The sequence below is a fragment of the Falco punctatus genome, assembly GCF_963210335.1.
Source record: "Falco punctatus genome assembly, chromosome: 7".
Taxonomy (NCBI): domain Eukaryota; kingdom Metazoa; phylum Chordata; class Aves; order Falconiformes; family Falconidae; genus Falco; species Falco punctatus.
Genome location: NC_137587.1, coordinates 8,724,645 through 8,738,492, shown reverse-complemented (window position 1 = coordinate 8,738,492; position 13,848 = coordinate 8,724,645). Strand labels below are relative to the sequence as shown.

The 13,848-nt window shown below is 42.4% G+C and overlaps 1 protein-coding gene across 2 annotated transcripts in view; it reads left to right on the top strand.

Moving 5' to 3' along the window:
• The first annotated feature begins 20 nt into the window (after positions 1-20).
• ESRRB (estrogen related receptor beta) overlaps positions 21-13,848 on the top strand; it is a 131,715-nt gene continuing 117,887 nt past the window's right edge. Inside the window, exons 1-2 of one of the 2 annotated variants that reach the window (XM_080395997.1) lie at positions 64-155; positions 6,718-6,779. In XM_080395997.1, coding sequence (XP_080252123.1) covers positions 6,739-6,779 — 41 coding nt within the window. In that variant the 5' untranslated portion in view covers positions 64-155; positions 6,718-6,738. Of the gene's footprint in view, positions 156-6,717; positions 6,780-13,848 lie in introns of both variants that reach the window. The other variant, XM_080396001.1, reaches the window with a different exon arrangement.

The following is a 13,848-nucleotide window of genomic DNA, read 5'->3' as shown; positions in this document are numbered from 1 at the left end:
GTACTGTGTCCTAGTCACAAAGAGAGGCAGAGACGCAGAGGGGACTGTCGGCTGGTGCAGGCGGAACCAAAAGATATTTAATCAGCAATTAGAAACACCTGAGGGCAAGGGAAATTCTACTCCAGCCTCAAGCTTCATCTCCCAGCCTGCAGCATGTAAGTAGCAAACTTCTATGTTTTATTGCATTTATAGGGTTGGTTTTTGTCATTGGGTTTTTGTTTTTTTTTATGCAAATGTTGTTCTGCACCAATCCTTTTATATGGGCTAAAAATTATGGCAGCATCTCGATATGGTTAAAGGTAATAATTTATTTTTTTTTATTTTCACACTGTCAAAGGAAGGTCAGTGTGACCCACAAGGAAAGGAGTTGGTTCAGAACTTTGTAGAAATCAGGCAGTTTTGCTATTTGAGAGTGGCTTTTTCCTATGGAAATAATCAAATGAAAGTTTGAGTGGAACAGTTTTGTTTTGGGAATAGAAACGGTCAGGTTTGCTGGCATTCCAAAAAGGTCAATGTATAACGTAACTCTGCTTAAGGGCTTACCAAGGACAGGTGCTATTTATCCCATGCTGGTAAAAGCAAACCTGGAAACTTCAGCAGTCCTGTCTTAAAAGAACCAAACGACACCCTTTCCTCTATCAAAAAAACCCAGCACCCCCTTCCTAGCTTCATATCAAACCTTCTCTTAGCAGGAAGGTGAAATGAATTTTTTCTTTTACTGAATGCATTTACTGTTAAGCAGTTGATGTTTCTTTAATCTTAAATGTCCCAAAGTAACTGAAGACTCTTCAGTGGCAAAAGAGGGGTGCAAGTCTTTGCAAAGTCGGTGCAGTGGCAATCAAAGGAGGAACTTACTCTCTCATCACCAATGAGCTGTTTGCTTTAAAGCAGCCAAAATGCAAAATGTTTGAAGAATGTTATATTTTTTGGAGTATTTTTGTTAACAGGAATATGAAGAGAGGGAAGATAATAATTAGTCAGAAATTGGTTTTATTAATAGATTTTAGCATAACATTTTCTGTCAAAATAAAAAGAGGTTTTTCTTGTTCCATATTTTTGCCTCAGAGGTTTGAGTTCTCTCTTTTACATAATTTTGTTTTAATATTTATTTTTCAGTATAGAAAAAATTCCTTTATTTCTTGTATGTATAATGTCTATCCCAAAAATGCCAACATTACAGTTTTTTATTTTAGTATGTTAAGTTTTTAAGTTTAATTGTCTCATGAAATATATGTTCTAAAAACTTTTTTCCCCTACAATTTACTACTTTTGAAAGCAACAACAAATAAAATGAAGCTAAACATAAAATAATTTGGGGGAACAAGCGTGTAATAAAAATAGTATAATAAAACTAGAGCAGTCTCACAGTTAAAATATCAAGTCCTAAGAAATACATGATAGCTGAATTGCTTGAACTGACTGTAGAAAAGTGGCAAATAGGCTTGTTATTTATTTATTTTTCATTTCTTTTATGTACATTTTACAATACTCAAAGTTTTTAACTTAAGTTCTAGCAACAATAAATACTGACTACAAATTAATTCTAAGTTTTTAACCATTGATATAAATACTTGATCTTTCACCTAGAATTCTAGATATAAGGAAGGCTTTTAGGACAATATGGATAAACCTGGTGAATTTACATACAGAAATACTGCCCAAAATGATCATTGCAATACACCTCTTGCCATAAAGCTCCCCTCCCCCCATATAAAACAAAACTGTCAGCCTGACCATTCTCATCACAGGAGGCTTCGTCTTGATTATTAAGACTTCTTGCTTTACTAAAAAATGAATGTATTTGAATTATTTAAAGTCCCTTTTCTGTTTGTTTTGCCATGATATTACATTTATTGCCTCTCTGTGACAATGCAGCGTTATTGTGTAATAAAGGGAGAGCAGATTTTTCTGAAAGGCATTAAAGAAATAAAATTGCTGACTCTGTAACTAACAAAGAATATAGCTGGTCTGAGGTCCCCCTAAAAATTGAAAACTGAGAGACATCTTATCACCTGAAAAATAAAAATAAAAATCTTTTTCTTCCCTACACAAACAGAAATATCAGCATGACTATGCTCTAGAATTACTGCAAAAGCTTTTTACTATACATTTTTTGCAGAATCCAAGAATTTCAAAAGTCCTTCAAGTATAAAGATAGAAAATATTTACCCTTAAGAATTTTCTTGGACTATGCAATAGTTGTGTCCACATTGCTGGACTTCCTCTTTCAACCGCATGTGGGTCTTTTCCCCTGTTAAACCTGCCATATCTTTTTATTACTGCATTTGGAAAAAAATAAGCAAACTACTACTGTCCTGTAGCATACCAATCAATGGTTTATGGGACTACTTTTATTTGGAGGGAGGGAGAGAGGGAGTTATCTGTGGTTAGAGGGAAGACTTTGATGCATTATGTGGAAGGAAGTCTTTGTTATTTAGTTTCTGCTTCACTAATGTGTCATGTTTTGTGGACTAAGCACCTATCAACCTTCAAACTGACTTATTCTACACAGTGTAGTTTTTCACAGGGTTATTGCATGATTTTTTTTCATTCCTTAAAAAACCAAACAACATATTTTGTTTCATCCTAGTTTATTTGTTTCTTTGACTGCGAAGTAATGATTGACATGCAGATTCTCTCCTTCATGCCCCTCCTTTCATTGCTGAGTATGACATCTCTTGGGAATTATAAATAAAACCTGTGCCAAATCTGCTGCACAGGTGTCTGGAGTACAGCATGCTCAGGTGTCTTGCTGTAAATCCCTGAGAATATGGAGTAAACACCAGCAGGAAAAAAATACTCTTCTTGAAACAATTCTGTGGTTTTAGGGGCCTTCTGAATAAACCTCCCAAAGCCAGCAGCCAGTTATTAAAGATTGTGTAGCTATCTCTCTCTCGCTCTCTCTTACCTCTTTTATCGCTTCACCTGTACATCTGTCCATCTATTTCTCATCTCTCTATTTTTACATTTCATAATGCTATGCTTGCTCTCCCATTCTCTTCTTTTCCTTTCCTGAAGACACATTTCTATCTGGCACAGAAAATAAACTCGGATTGCGGGTAGTTATGTTAATCTAATTCAATCCTCTGTGGGTTAGGAGTGAAATTCTAATAGTGGAGCTGTTGAGGGCTTTTTTGTTAATGGCTTGGGGATTACATTGAGTTAAAGGCTCATTTCCTAATCAAACAGAGAGGGAGAGAGTGACTCCGAATATTTATGAGTCTCCCAGCGAGAGTTAAACATTGAACTCCAAAAGCAGCATTTCAGTGCTGCAGAAAGAGTTAAAACCCCGCAGGGCTGCTGTGGAGGGGGGTGGGGGGGAAGGAAACCAGTTAAGCCATCAGCATTTTCAACTGCTGTATAACTTCAGTTTGGTGAGAGAAAATAATCATCTCGCAGAGCTAAAATGGAAACTGTAGCGAGATATTTAAAACAAAGTCAAGTGATGCTTCAAAAAGCCTCTTCTTTAGTGAAGCAGGATACACGCAGTTGCATGCAGCAGCCTAATAGAAACTTCAAATAAATACTCTTCTGAATGAGGAGGGTGGGCTGCCTTTTTGTTATTAATGCCTGGAAGTCCCGATTTAAATTTTTAAATGCTTTATATTTTTGGTTCTATTTAACTCTTGGGTAACCTTTTCTTTTAAAAAAAGAAAAAAAAAAAAAAAGGAAAGATAAATAAGTGTGGGTAGGTCAATATCTAAATTGTTCTGTTTCTGTTCTGTAGACTGGTATACCTTGAAGCATTTTTTCTGTCCTTCAGTTTAGCTGGAGTCTTGTGTCAAATAGTCTAGCTGGAGAACTGGATTTGCTGTCACAGGAATGATTGACCAAATTAATGTCTGATTGCTTTTGTGATGAGTTCATAATACATGCTTGGGTAGACCCTGCTGCTGCTGAAAGAGCAGGCCAGCCTGCCTGCAGCAAGCAGAGGACCTCTGTGCTGCTAAGGCCTGGCGTGTTGTGAACTAGCCAGCAGTAGGCTTTTTTGTCCTGAGCTTGGACTTGGAAAATTTGTGGCAGGTGAACCGCAGAAAATCAAGACTGTGCCATGATCCTGTGTCTTTTCTGTAAAAAGGTCCTGAAAAGGAACTGGGGTAGAAACCTGCTGTCTTATGACACACGGCCAAGTTGTATCTCCACGTTCCTCAGTTTCCCTGCCTGTAAAATGATACCATCAAAAATTACTCCAAGATCTACAAGAGAACAATCTTATTATATAAATCCCCATGGCAAAAACTGCAAATCACTGACACAGGTGCACAGCATGAAAACAAGCAGGTTTTGTGCTGGCAATAAGAGTTACACAACTTTGGTTTTTTGGTTTGGTGGGGGGTTTTTTGTTTGTTTTTTTGGTGGGTTTTTTTGTTTGTTTGTTGTTTTTTTAAATACATTTGGTACAAGTCACCAAAAAGGTTTTCTGATTTTGGTAAGACAAGCAGGTAGAAGGCTAGTATAATATTCAATGGCATTGTCCTATGCACTAGAACTGATTTTGGTCTTGGTGACTCTTGTTGAGATGAAGCTCCGGATTTATTACTCAAAAGTGGTAAACTTTGGCTAAAAAAAGTAAGTTCCTGTTCAGTCCGGAGCCATGTGTATCGATGGTCATCCTGTATACACCGACCTTGGTTTTGCTGACATGTCTATCTGGGTGCAGCACCTTGAAGTAAGAATTGGCACCTTGCCCTAGTTTAAAAATTATTTAAAACTGGGACCTGATGTGAATGCCTGAGGCCCCTTTCTCTTTGTGCTCTGTGCCTGGACCTGCTGAGGAGAACACCATCAGCTAGAGTGTACGTTATTAAATGCATTTGAAATACATAATAATTGTGTTCTTTCCTTCTACTAACTGGCACCCACAGCAGATCACTGAGACATGAGCTTTCTGTAGCTGAGCTGAACACTGTATAACACTTTTTTCTTCCTGCCTTCCTCCCCTTCCCATGCCCATTCCCCTTCTGTTTGCCTCCGCCTTTTCCTCTCTTGCACTATTCTGCTGTGACCATGGCCTAGCAGTTTATACTTAAATTTCCCCTGCTGACCTTTCAGGCAGAATACTCTTCTCCTTTTTGTCCTTTTCGGTGCTATGCTAAATCCTATGAATGACCTGCTGCCGGTTACCCCCAAGGTGGCTGCATTTCAGTGCAGCTTTGCCTGGTGTATATACAGTTTATGAAGAGCAGGGGAACTGAAAAACGATTTTCAACTTCTTTACAAGCTACACAGAAAGCTACTGTGTTCTTGTCCTCCATGCATGCCACAAGTACTTCAAAAATTATTTTATAGTAGTGTAGGAATTTTGGGGAAGGAAATACTGCAACTCTTTAAACTTTTAAAGCACACAGTTTAGCTGACATGATGACTTGAAACTAATGACAGTTTTAAAGTCTCAGGACTCTTGAAAGTCTTCAGAAAAAGGGCTGTGTCTTTAGGGGAAATTACCTTTTCTAATGGGGTAAAAAATGCAACTAAATCTTGTTATTTGGATACTGGAAAGCATATGTCCAGCATGTATGAGAGGGAAGCGTAAGTGGTTATTTTTATTCATTAAGGAGTCACTGCTGTTCCTTTCCTTTCCTTCAACCATGTGAGATGTGAATGATCCTGCTCACAAGAGTTTCATGCTGCTCTCAGAATGGGTTCTCTTTCTCTTCATAATTGTGTTTGCTGGATCAGCAGGAAATGCACTCCAGAAGTTCTTGTTTCCCCAGCCTCCCATGATCAACTCTTTGCAGTAGACCTGAGCAAATGACTGGTAGCCATATATTAAAACATAGGCATTTCATTGACATCCTTCTAAAGCTCACAGGACCTAGAGAATGACTTTCTGGGTGACAAGAGAGGGTACGTCTGCCACCAGGCTTGCCAGACAGCTTTCTTTTTGTTTGCTTTGTTCTCCATCCTCAGGCCTTTCATTTCCTACAGGTCTCCTGGGCTTTTTTAAATTGCAGTTACTCTCATTGACAGCTCTTTCTACTGCTTCCCTCTAAATTAGAAGTTCTTCCCTGTTGCATCGTGTCCCCATGTCCAAGTACAGGGGATTTCAACCTTTCTCTGTGGTGATGTGAATTCATGTAGATTGGTGAAGAGATCATGTGAACATGATTCTCTTGGTCATACTGTTTAGATCTACAGTCTGTAGCACTGAGAGTATGGGAGCACTCAAGTTATAACTATTGGCTAATGCTCTCTTTGCATGGGGGCAAACAGCAAGGATTCTGTGAGTCAAACGTGGGCTAAGAAGGGATTCCTTGCCTCGGCATCCTTTCTAACACTTGGGCCAAAAGTCATTCTAGGAGTCTATCCCAAGCCCCACTGCTTTTTAGGTGGAAACTTCTGTGTACAGCTTTAATGTATTCATGGCCAGTCTCTATAGCAAGCTGTTTGGTTTACTGTTCTTTAATTCTAGCTCTGACAGACTCCCTGTTCTGTTTAAGGTGAGTCTCTTCACTGATGTGATATGTTTTGCCCATCTTAAATGGGGTTCCTCCTTGTCTGTTCTCCAGGATCTGTGGAGAACTGCACAGCAAAATGCTTTGTGTTAATACAAGCTCTGAGTACAGTCCTGTGTTTTGCCTCCACTAGCCCCCATTCCCTTATTTACATTGCAAATAACCATATGAGTCTGCCATTCTTCCTGAGTTTTCTCCCCATCCCTCTTACTCTCATTTTGCTATATAGGATTAAACTTCAGTTTTCTGTGTCCCTAAATAGGCTCTGCTCTTGTGACCTCTGATGCCTGTCCATGCCATCTACTGCCTATGCAGCCCCCTTCTGTGAGTATCGGCTGGTGCTCTGGGATCCCTGCACAGAGAAGTAGTGGGGCATACAGAGCTATGGTTTCTTCGGGACCCTCTATCCTGTGCAAAGAAATCAGATGCAAGGATGCCTTGCTCAGGGCAATGCCGTGTGCTCAGAGGGCAGTATCTAGACATGTTATTGCTGTGCTGAAGTAATGGGCCATACCTCTCTGCCGCATCATGTTCACCTGGCTACATTACTTCCAGCTCTGTAGTCTCTTCTGGCATATGGGCTCATGGAATGTGTGTTTAAGGAGGGCAGAATTAATGGGGCTGCTGCTGTGTTTGTGAAGGGTTAAATGATGGGGGATGAGAGCCACAGCTTCTCCTGGGGAATAAGGACTAGCCAGAAGAATTGATTGTCTTGGCTTATTGATCCTTCAGGAAACAGCACTGAAGTGATAATGCTGTTCCTGCCACTTTGAGGCACTTTGTACCAGCAACATCCTCTGTTTACCTTGGATAGTGCAAAGGAAGAGCTGCTCTGTTGCTAACCCATTCCAGAAAAGCCTGTGCTAGACACGTATCTAGTTTACCACTTGTCTGTCTGCTTGTACGGAGAGGTGTGTGTGCAGAGAGGTAGCTCAGCAAGTGTTATTTTATAGTCTTTAATGGAGATTGGCTGCAAATGGTAGTTTGTGAGTTGCTATACTGAGTGTTTGCTGGCAGTGTCTTGGTCTGTAGAATTCCATGAAGTATCAGGCTATCATGTCACAGGGTAACCATCTCTCCCACCCTTTTCCCTCCCTTCCCTTTTCTGGCCAATTGGCAGTCACCCCCCCCCCCCAACCCCCCCCCCCCCCCCCCCCCCCCAGCTGGTCTTCTAAGTTGAAACAGAGTGGTTGAATGCTTTTGATCATTGTGAGCCTAATGCTAACTTCTAGCCACCTGTGTGGCCTGAGGGGGGGTCGATGATGAAACATCCCACCTGCCCTAAGAGGTCAGTCATTTCTTTCTGGCCTCGGGGCGGCAAAGGGAGGAACACCTACCTGCTGCCAGGGCCACTGGAGGAACAATGCTTTTTATCTGCTCAGGTACACCACCCCTACAGGTGCATGAAACATGTCCAAAGAGCACAGCATGCAGAATGTCAGCCTGGTCAACAGGATCTGTTGGGTGCTTTGGCAACCATGGGCTGGTGGGGCGTACGTTCCTGCCTGTTTCTGGGCTCTGAGCTGTCCTTGTAGCACAGTGAGCTGGGAAAGCCCTCACACTGTTCCCCCTGAGGCATCAGCTACAGTCAGCTGATTAACTGGGTTTGGCTTGCACTGTTAACTGGACCATTGCTGATAACTACAAGATTTGGACTCTCACACATAGAAGTAAGCGCAGCTTGCTCTTCAGGCTCTCTATCTCTTTGTACTTGTACGTGCTTTGCACTTTCTGGATGTGGTGTTGTGTCCTGAGGAATCTCAGGCAGGTCTCTGCAGCTTCACATAGCCAGGTCAGAAGGCCAGGAAAGTTCAAGACCATTTGGAGGGTATTGCAAAAACTTGTAGAAAGCCAGGAGGGCCAAAAAGCTATTGTGAAATGCTTCTTTATTAAGTCAGGCCAGCTTTATATAGAGAGATACGCAAATAACTTACAGAACCATTTAATTACCCTATATATCATTTCTGTACTTCATCCTCTTTGAAGTTGCCAACAACTTTATCGTTGTACTTGGTGTTTGAATTTACATCTCCACCATGTGAAAGCAAAGGATGAGAAAAAAGGCAGTTTTGTTTTAAAAGAAGAAAAGTGTCTAGACCACAGGTTTCAGGGAACAACTAAAAAGCAATGCCAACTATCTTTTTTTAAAGAGGGTGATAAGAATAACCACTGATGTATCATATAGAATATAATTATGTTTATTTTGGGGCTTCACCAGTAATTGAACATTAGAGGCTCACAATACTGAGTTTAATATAGTATGCAATATTGTGTATTATGTAACGTGAAATTATTATCTACTACTTAGTACTACTAAATAAATCTCATGCTATGACTGTTCCACTTCTTTTTAACCAGCTGTCAGACTATGGCTACAAGTTATACTGGCAGCTTTGGCTGTTGCTTCCATTTTACCCTCATTGTTTGTATCTTGACATGTTCCCTACTGCTGGGGCTGCTGCATTTAGCCATGAGACAGCTTCTGTCTGAAAGAGCTTCCAATCTGATTCAAGGCAAGAGACTTGAATCTCAAGGGGGTAGAGTCAGTCATGAAGTCTGTGGTTAGAAGAAAGATGAGGGTAACAGAGATAGGAATTTGTGGTAATGTATTGCTACAGGTGTGGCATGTTTAAAGTACAGGTGGCTTTACTTGCTTTGCACTCAACTAAAAGATAAGGAAAAAAGAGCATAGGCCTTTATTTTCCTGTTTAATAACTGCCTAATTCTTAAAAAAATTAGCACCTCCATTTTCTTAGTTAAGAAGAGAGCTCTGCTGCATGTTCTCAGTATCTTTACACTTGCATGTTTGTTTCCCCCCTTTTTTCAATGCTGTAGTCATCCTTTTCTCTTTTAAAAAAAATGCTTTAAATAAACCAAAGGAAGTATTTTTTCACATAACACAAAATTAAACTGTGGGATTTGTTGGCCTCTCCATCATTCAGCGGTGATGTTATGGGTGGATTCAAAAAGATACGAAGGAATATATGGAACATGTGAATTCATCAGTGGCCAGTATATATTATGGTCTAGAGGGGAAAGCCTAAGCCACAGCCTCACATTTTGAGGTCTACAAAGGTGCAGCAAGGTGAAGAGCAGGGAAAACATTCTTCCTTCTTACAGTCTTTCCCTGAGCAGGTGTTAGTGGTTGGTATCAGAGACAGAATATAGGACTAGGTGACTTCTTACCTTGACCTGGCATAGCTGTCCTCACAGCTTTTCTTGCAACTGGAATCGGTGTTGTCATTCTTTGCAGATAGCTGAATTACTTGTTTACACGATACTCTGTTACAGACATGCAATATCTGTATTTTGAGGTACCTGATTGTGCTTACCCAGAATGTTTTCCTACTGTTAAAGGCAGTGTTTTAAAGCTGTGAAAATCCCTAGGATAGATAAGCTATGCCACTGTGAAAGTAGCAGTGATGACAAGAAAGCAACCAGGGAGCAAGGCTGAGCTAAGCAGAAATGGTGCTTCCTGAATTTATCCTTTCTGATTGGTAGTGTGTTCCTTCCCACTGACTGGGTGGCTCTTGCAGTGGAATTTGCAAGGCAGTAGCAGGCCCAAAGAGAAAGAGTCAATGGGTTAGAGGATGCTTTCAGATATTTATGTTTAAGACCACATTATGCAGCAGCTGTGAGTTTCTTTCAATGTGTAACAACCTCTAATCTGCAATGCATAGTCTGCAGAAGGTTTAGTCACTTGACGGGTTTGCGTTTGGCAGTGTGTTCAGTCAGAGGAGCTGCATTGCTGTATCACCAGTTGGTGAAAGTTTCTCGAAATAAATGGGCTCTACACTAAACATCCAGCAGGGACTTTGCCATGCTGATACTTGTTCCTTTAACTTCTGGCTTCATCTTTCCCATCTGTGGGTGAAGGGGAGTGATGTGCCTGCAGGACCTTACTTCTGCAGTGGAGCATCTGGGAACACCTTCCCAGGTCTCACCTGACAGAGGAAGCATTTGGACAAGAACAAGGTATTTTGCTTTTAAGATGAGAGTCCAGCGTGAGAGGAAGGATCACAAACATTTGTGCACTCAGTTCTTATGTGGAGCAGCCTACTTCTTGTACAATACCTACCCTGTGAGCCTAGAAAAAGTGCCCTGTTATCTGTTGAAAAGTATAGCTTGGTGTTTTACCCACCCTTGCCTCATCGCCCCCCCTCCCCTCCCGATTTAGGGGCCTTCCCCAATACAGCCATCTGTAAACTTGTAGTTGTACACCTGTGTAAACTTGGAAGCTGTCTCATGTAGTTTTGCTGCTTAATGTATGTCTTCAGTAAAACATGAGTGCCTTGGGGCTTCTGAGCAAATTTACTTTCATGGCCCAGATTTCACTTCTGTAGTGAGAGGACAGCTCTGCCTTACCTTCTGGGAGCTAGAAGAGGCTGGGCAAGGGGCAACAGTGCCTCCTATCTTGCTTCAAATGTAGATTGTAATCTTTTGCATGTTTCTTCAGTACTTTGCATTGGTAGATACTGACCCACATGGGAATCAAAACCAAAATCTCTTACACTGAAGCACTGATACGCACTCGGGCCTGAAAAACTCGTGACAGATCTGGAGTGTTGGGGAACCATGCTAGTTTTAGTTCTCCAACCCAGCCAGAAATATTCCCAATTTTCCTTTTTTGTTTTGAGCCCATCAGTAATGTGGGGCAATTATGTGACTATGAAGACTGATTTGATATTGTACAAACATTTTTTTTGTACCATTTTCTATTTAAAATTGGAGCCAAGCTGGAATTTATGCTGCTGGTTTCCCATTCATTTGGGAACTGCTGCAACTTTAGTAAAGGCACATTTCTGCAGAGAGAGGACTTGAGCTGCTAATTTGACTGTAGGAGTTTATTTCTGGAATGCAGCAGTGTTTCACCAACGGAGCAGCTGTCCTGGAAACACTTACCACATGGGGTCATTTTCCTCTCTGTGTGTAATCGACAAAGCCACCCCAGTTAATCTGAATCCTTTTAAATCTCCTAAACTAGACCACAGGGAGTGCAGAGAGGTCTACAGGACTCTGACCTCCTTCATTTCCTTCTCCTGTCATTAGGGAAGAAAAAATACTCCCATGCTTAAATGTCCCTTAAAGAGGAAGGCTATAATCTTTCCTGAGCATGGAAAACTTTTCCTATCAGTACATGCTACTCGTTTGAAGGGAAGTGCTGATCTGCCATTTTCTACAGATATTTTGCGATAGTAGCTACACCTCTTCTAAGTTTACCAGCTATTCAAGATTGGGGAATCACAGCAGTCAGAGGTGGGAAAAGCTTCTTGTTTTTTTTTAATTATTTTTCTTCTCTTTGATTTGCTTTGCTTGCACAGCTTTCTTCCATCCCTGTTCACTTCTGGGGTGACAGTTTCACAGCTCAATTCCTTCTGCTAAAAGATAATTTTCCTGGTTAATCAGTTTAAATTATTTCTTAATTTCTTTTTTCTCCCTAGTTCTCTCTCATGTTGCCGGTTCCTTCCTCGCTGTTTCCACTCTTCAATACTTTTTTGGACAGTAAGTCCTGTCTCTGAATCCTCCTTGCCTCCAGTAGGGTCTCTGTTTATTTTTTCCCTCTGCTACAACACTGCATCAGTCTCTTGAACTGCGATATAATCTTTATTGTAGTTCTATTGAAAAGGTTTTACACTTTCAGTTTACTGATTCTTTTCTTTGTCTTAAACTTGTCTTCTAGGCTAGGGTACAAGGGCGGTCAGAGGTAGCAGTTCTTTGTGGGTAGGAGGATATTATCTCTCCAGCCTGGACAAGGCCTTTGGAGAACCATATAATTGTTTAGGTTGGAAAAGACCTTTAACATCACCAAGTCCAACCATTAACCTAGCACTGCCAAGTGCACCACTAAACTGTCCCCAAGCACCACACCTATAAATCTTTTAAATATCTCCAGGGATGGTGACGCAACCACCTCCCTGGGCAGCCTGTTCCAATGCCTGACCACCCTTTCAGTGAAGAAATTTTTCCTAATATCCAATCTGAACCAACCTCCCCTGGTGCAACTTGAAGCTGTTTCATCTTGTCCTGTCACTTGGGAGAAGAGACCGCCCCCCACCTGCTTGCAACCTCCTTTCAGGTAGTTGTAGAGGGCAACAAGATCCCCCCTCAGCCTCCTGTTCTCCAGGCTACACAACCCCAGTTCCCTCAGCTGCTCTTCATAAGACTTCTTTTCTAGACCCTTCACCAGCTTCCTTGCTCTTCTCTGGACCCGCTCCAGCACCTCTGTATTTCTTGCAGTGAGGGGCCCAAAACCAAACACAGGATTCGAGGTGCAGCCTCACCAGTGCCGAGCACAGGGGGCCGAGCACTGCCCTGGTCCTGCTGGCCACACTGTTTCAAGCACAAGCCAGGAGGCTGTTGGCCGCCTTGGCCACCTGGGCACACTGCTGTCTCCTGTTCAGTGGCTGTTGACCAGCACCCCCAGGCCCTTTCCCCCAGGCAGCTTTCCAGCCGCGCTGCCCCAGCCTGTGGCACTGTGTGGGGTTGCTGTGACCCCAGCGCAGGACCCGGCACTGAGCCTTGTTACACCTCACACAGTTGGCATCAGCCCATCGGTCCAGCCCACCCAGAGCCCCCTGCAGAGCCTTCCTGCCCTCCAGCAGGCAACTCGGTGTCATCTACAAACTTGCTGAGGGTGCACTGGATCCCCTCATCCAGATCATTGGTAAAGATATTGAACAGAACTGGCCCCAACACTGAGCCCTGGGAAACACCACTTGTGACTGGCTGTCCCACAAACCTTTGGGCTTGGCCACACAGCCACTTTTTTACCCAGTGAATGGTATGCCTGTCCAAGCCACGAGCAGCCAGTTTCTCCAGAAGAATGCCATGGGAAACTGTGTCAAAGGCGTTACAAAAGTCTAGGTAGACAACATCCACAGCCTTTCCCTTATCCGTTAAGCAGATCACCTTGTCACAGAAAGAGACTGGGTTTGCCAAGCAGGACCTGCCTTTCATAAACCCTGGCTGGTTGTCCTGGACAAGCTGTGTGATGGCATTCAAGATGATCTGCTCCATAACCTTCCCAGCACCAAAGTCGGGCTGACAGGCCTGTAGCTTCCTGGATCCTCCTTCCAGCCCTTCTTGCACATTTGCTGACTTCCAGTCAACTGGGGCCTCCCCAGTTAGCCAGGACTGGTAATAAATTTGATTGCAAGTGGCTTGGTGAGCTCTTCTGCCAGCTCCCTCAGTGCCCTTGGGTGGATCCCATCCAGCCCCTTGGCCTTGTGTGTGTCTAAGTGGTGCAGCAGGTTGCTAACAGTTTCCCCTTGGATTATGGGAGCTTCATTCTGCTCCCTGTCCCTGTCTTCCAGCTCAGGGGGCTGGGTATCCAGCAAACAACTGGTCTTACTGTTAATGCCTTCTTCGCCTGAGTCTTTACCTTAGCCTTTTC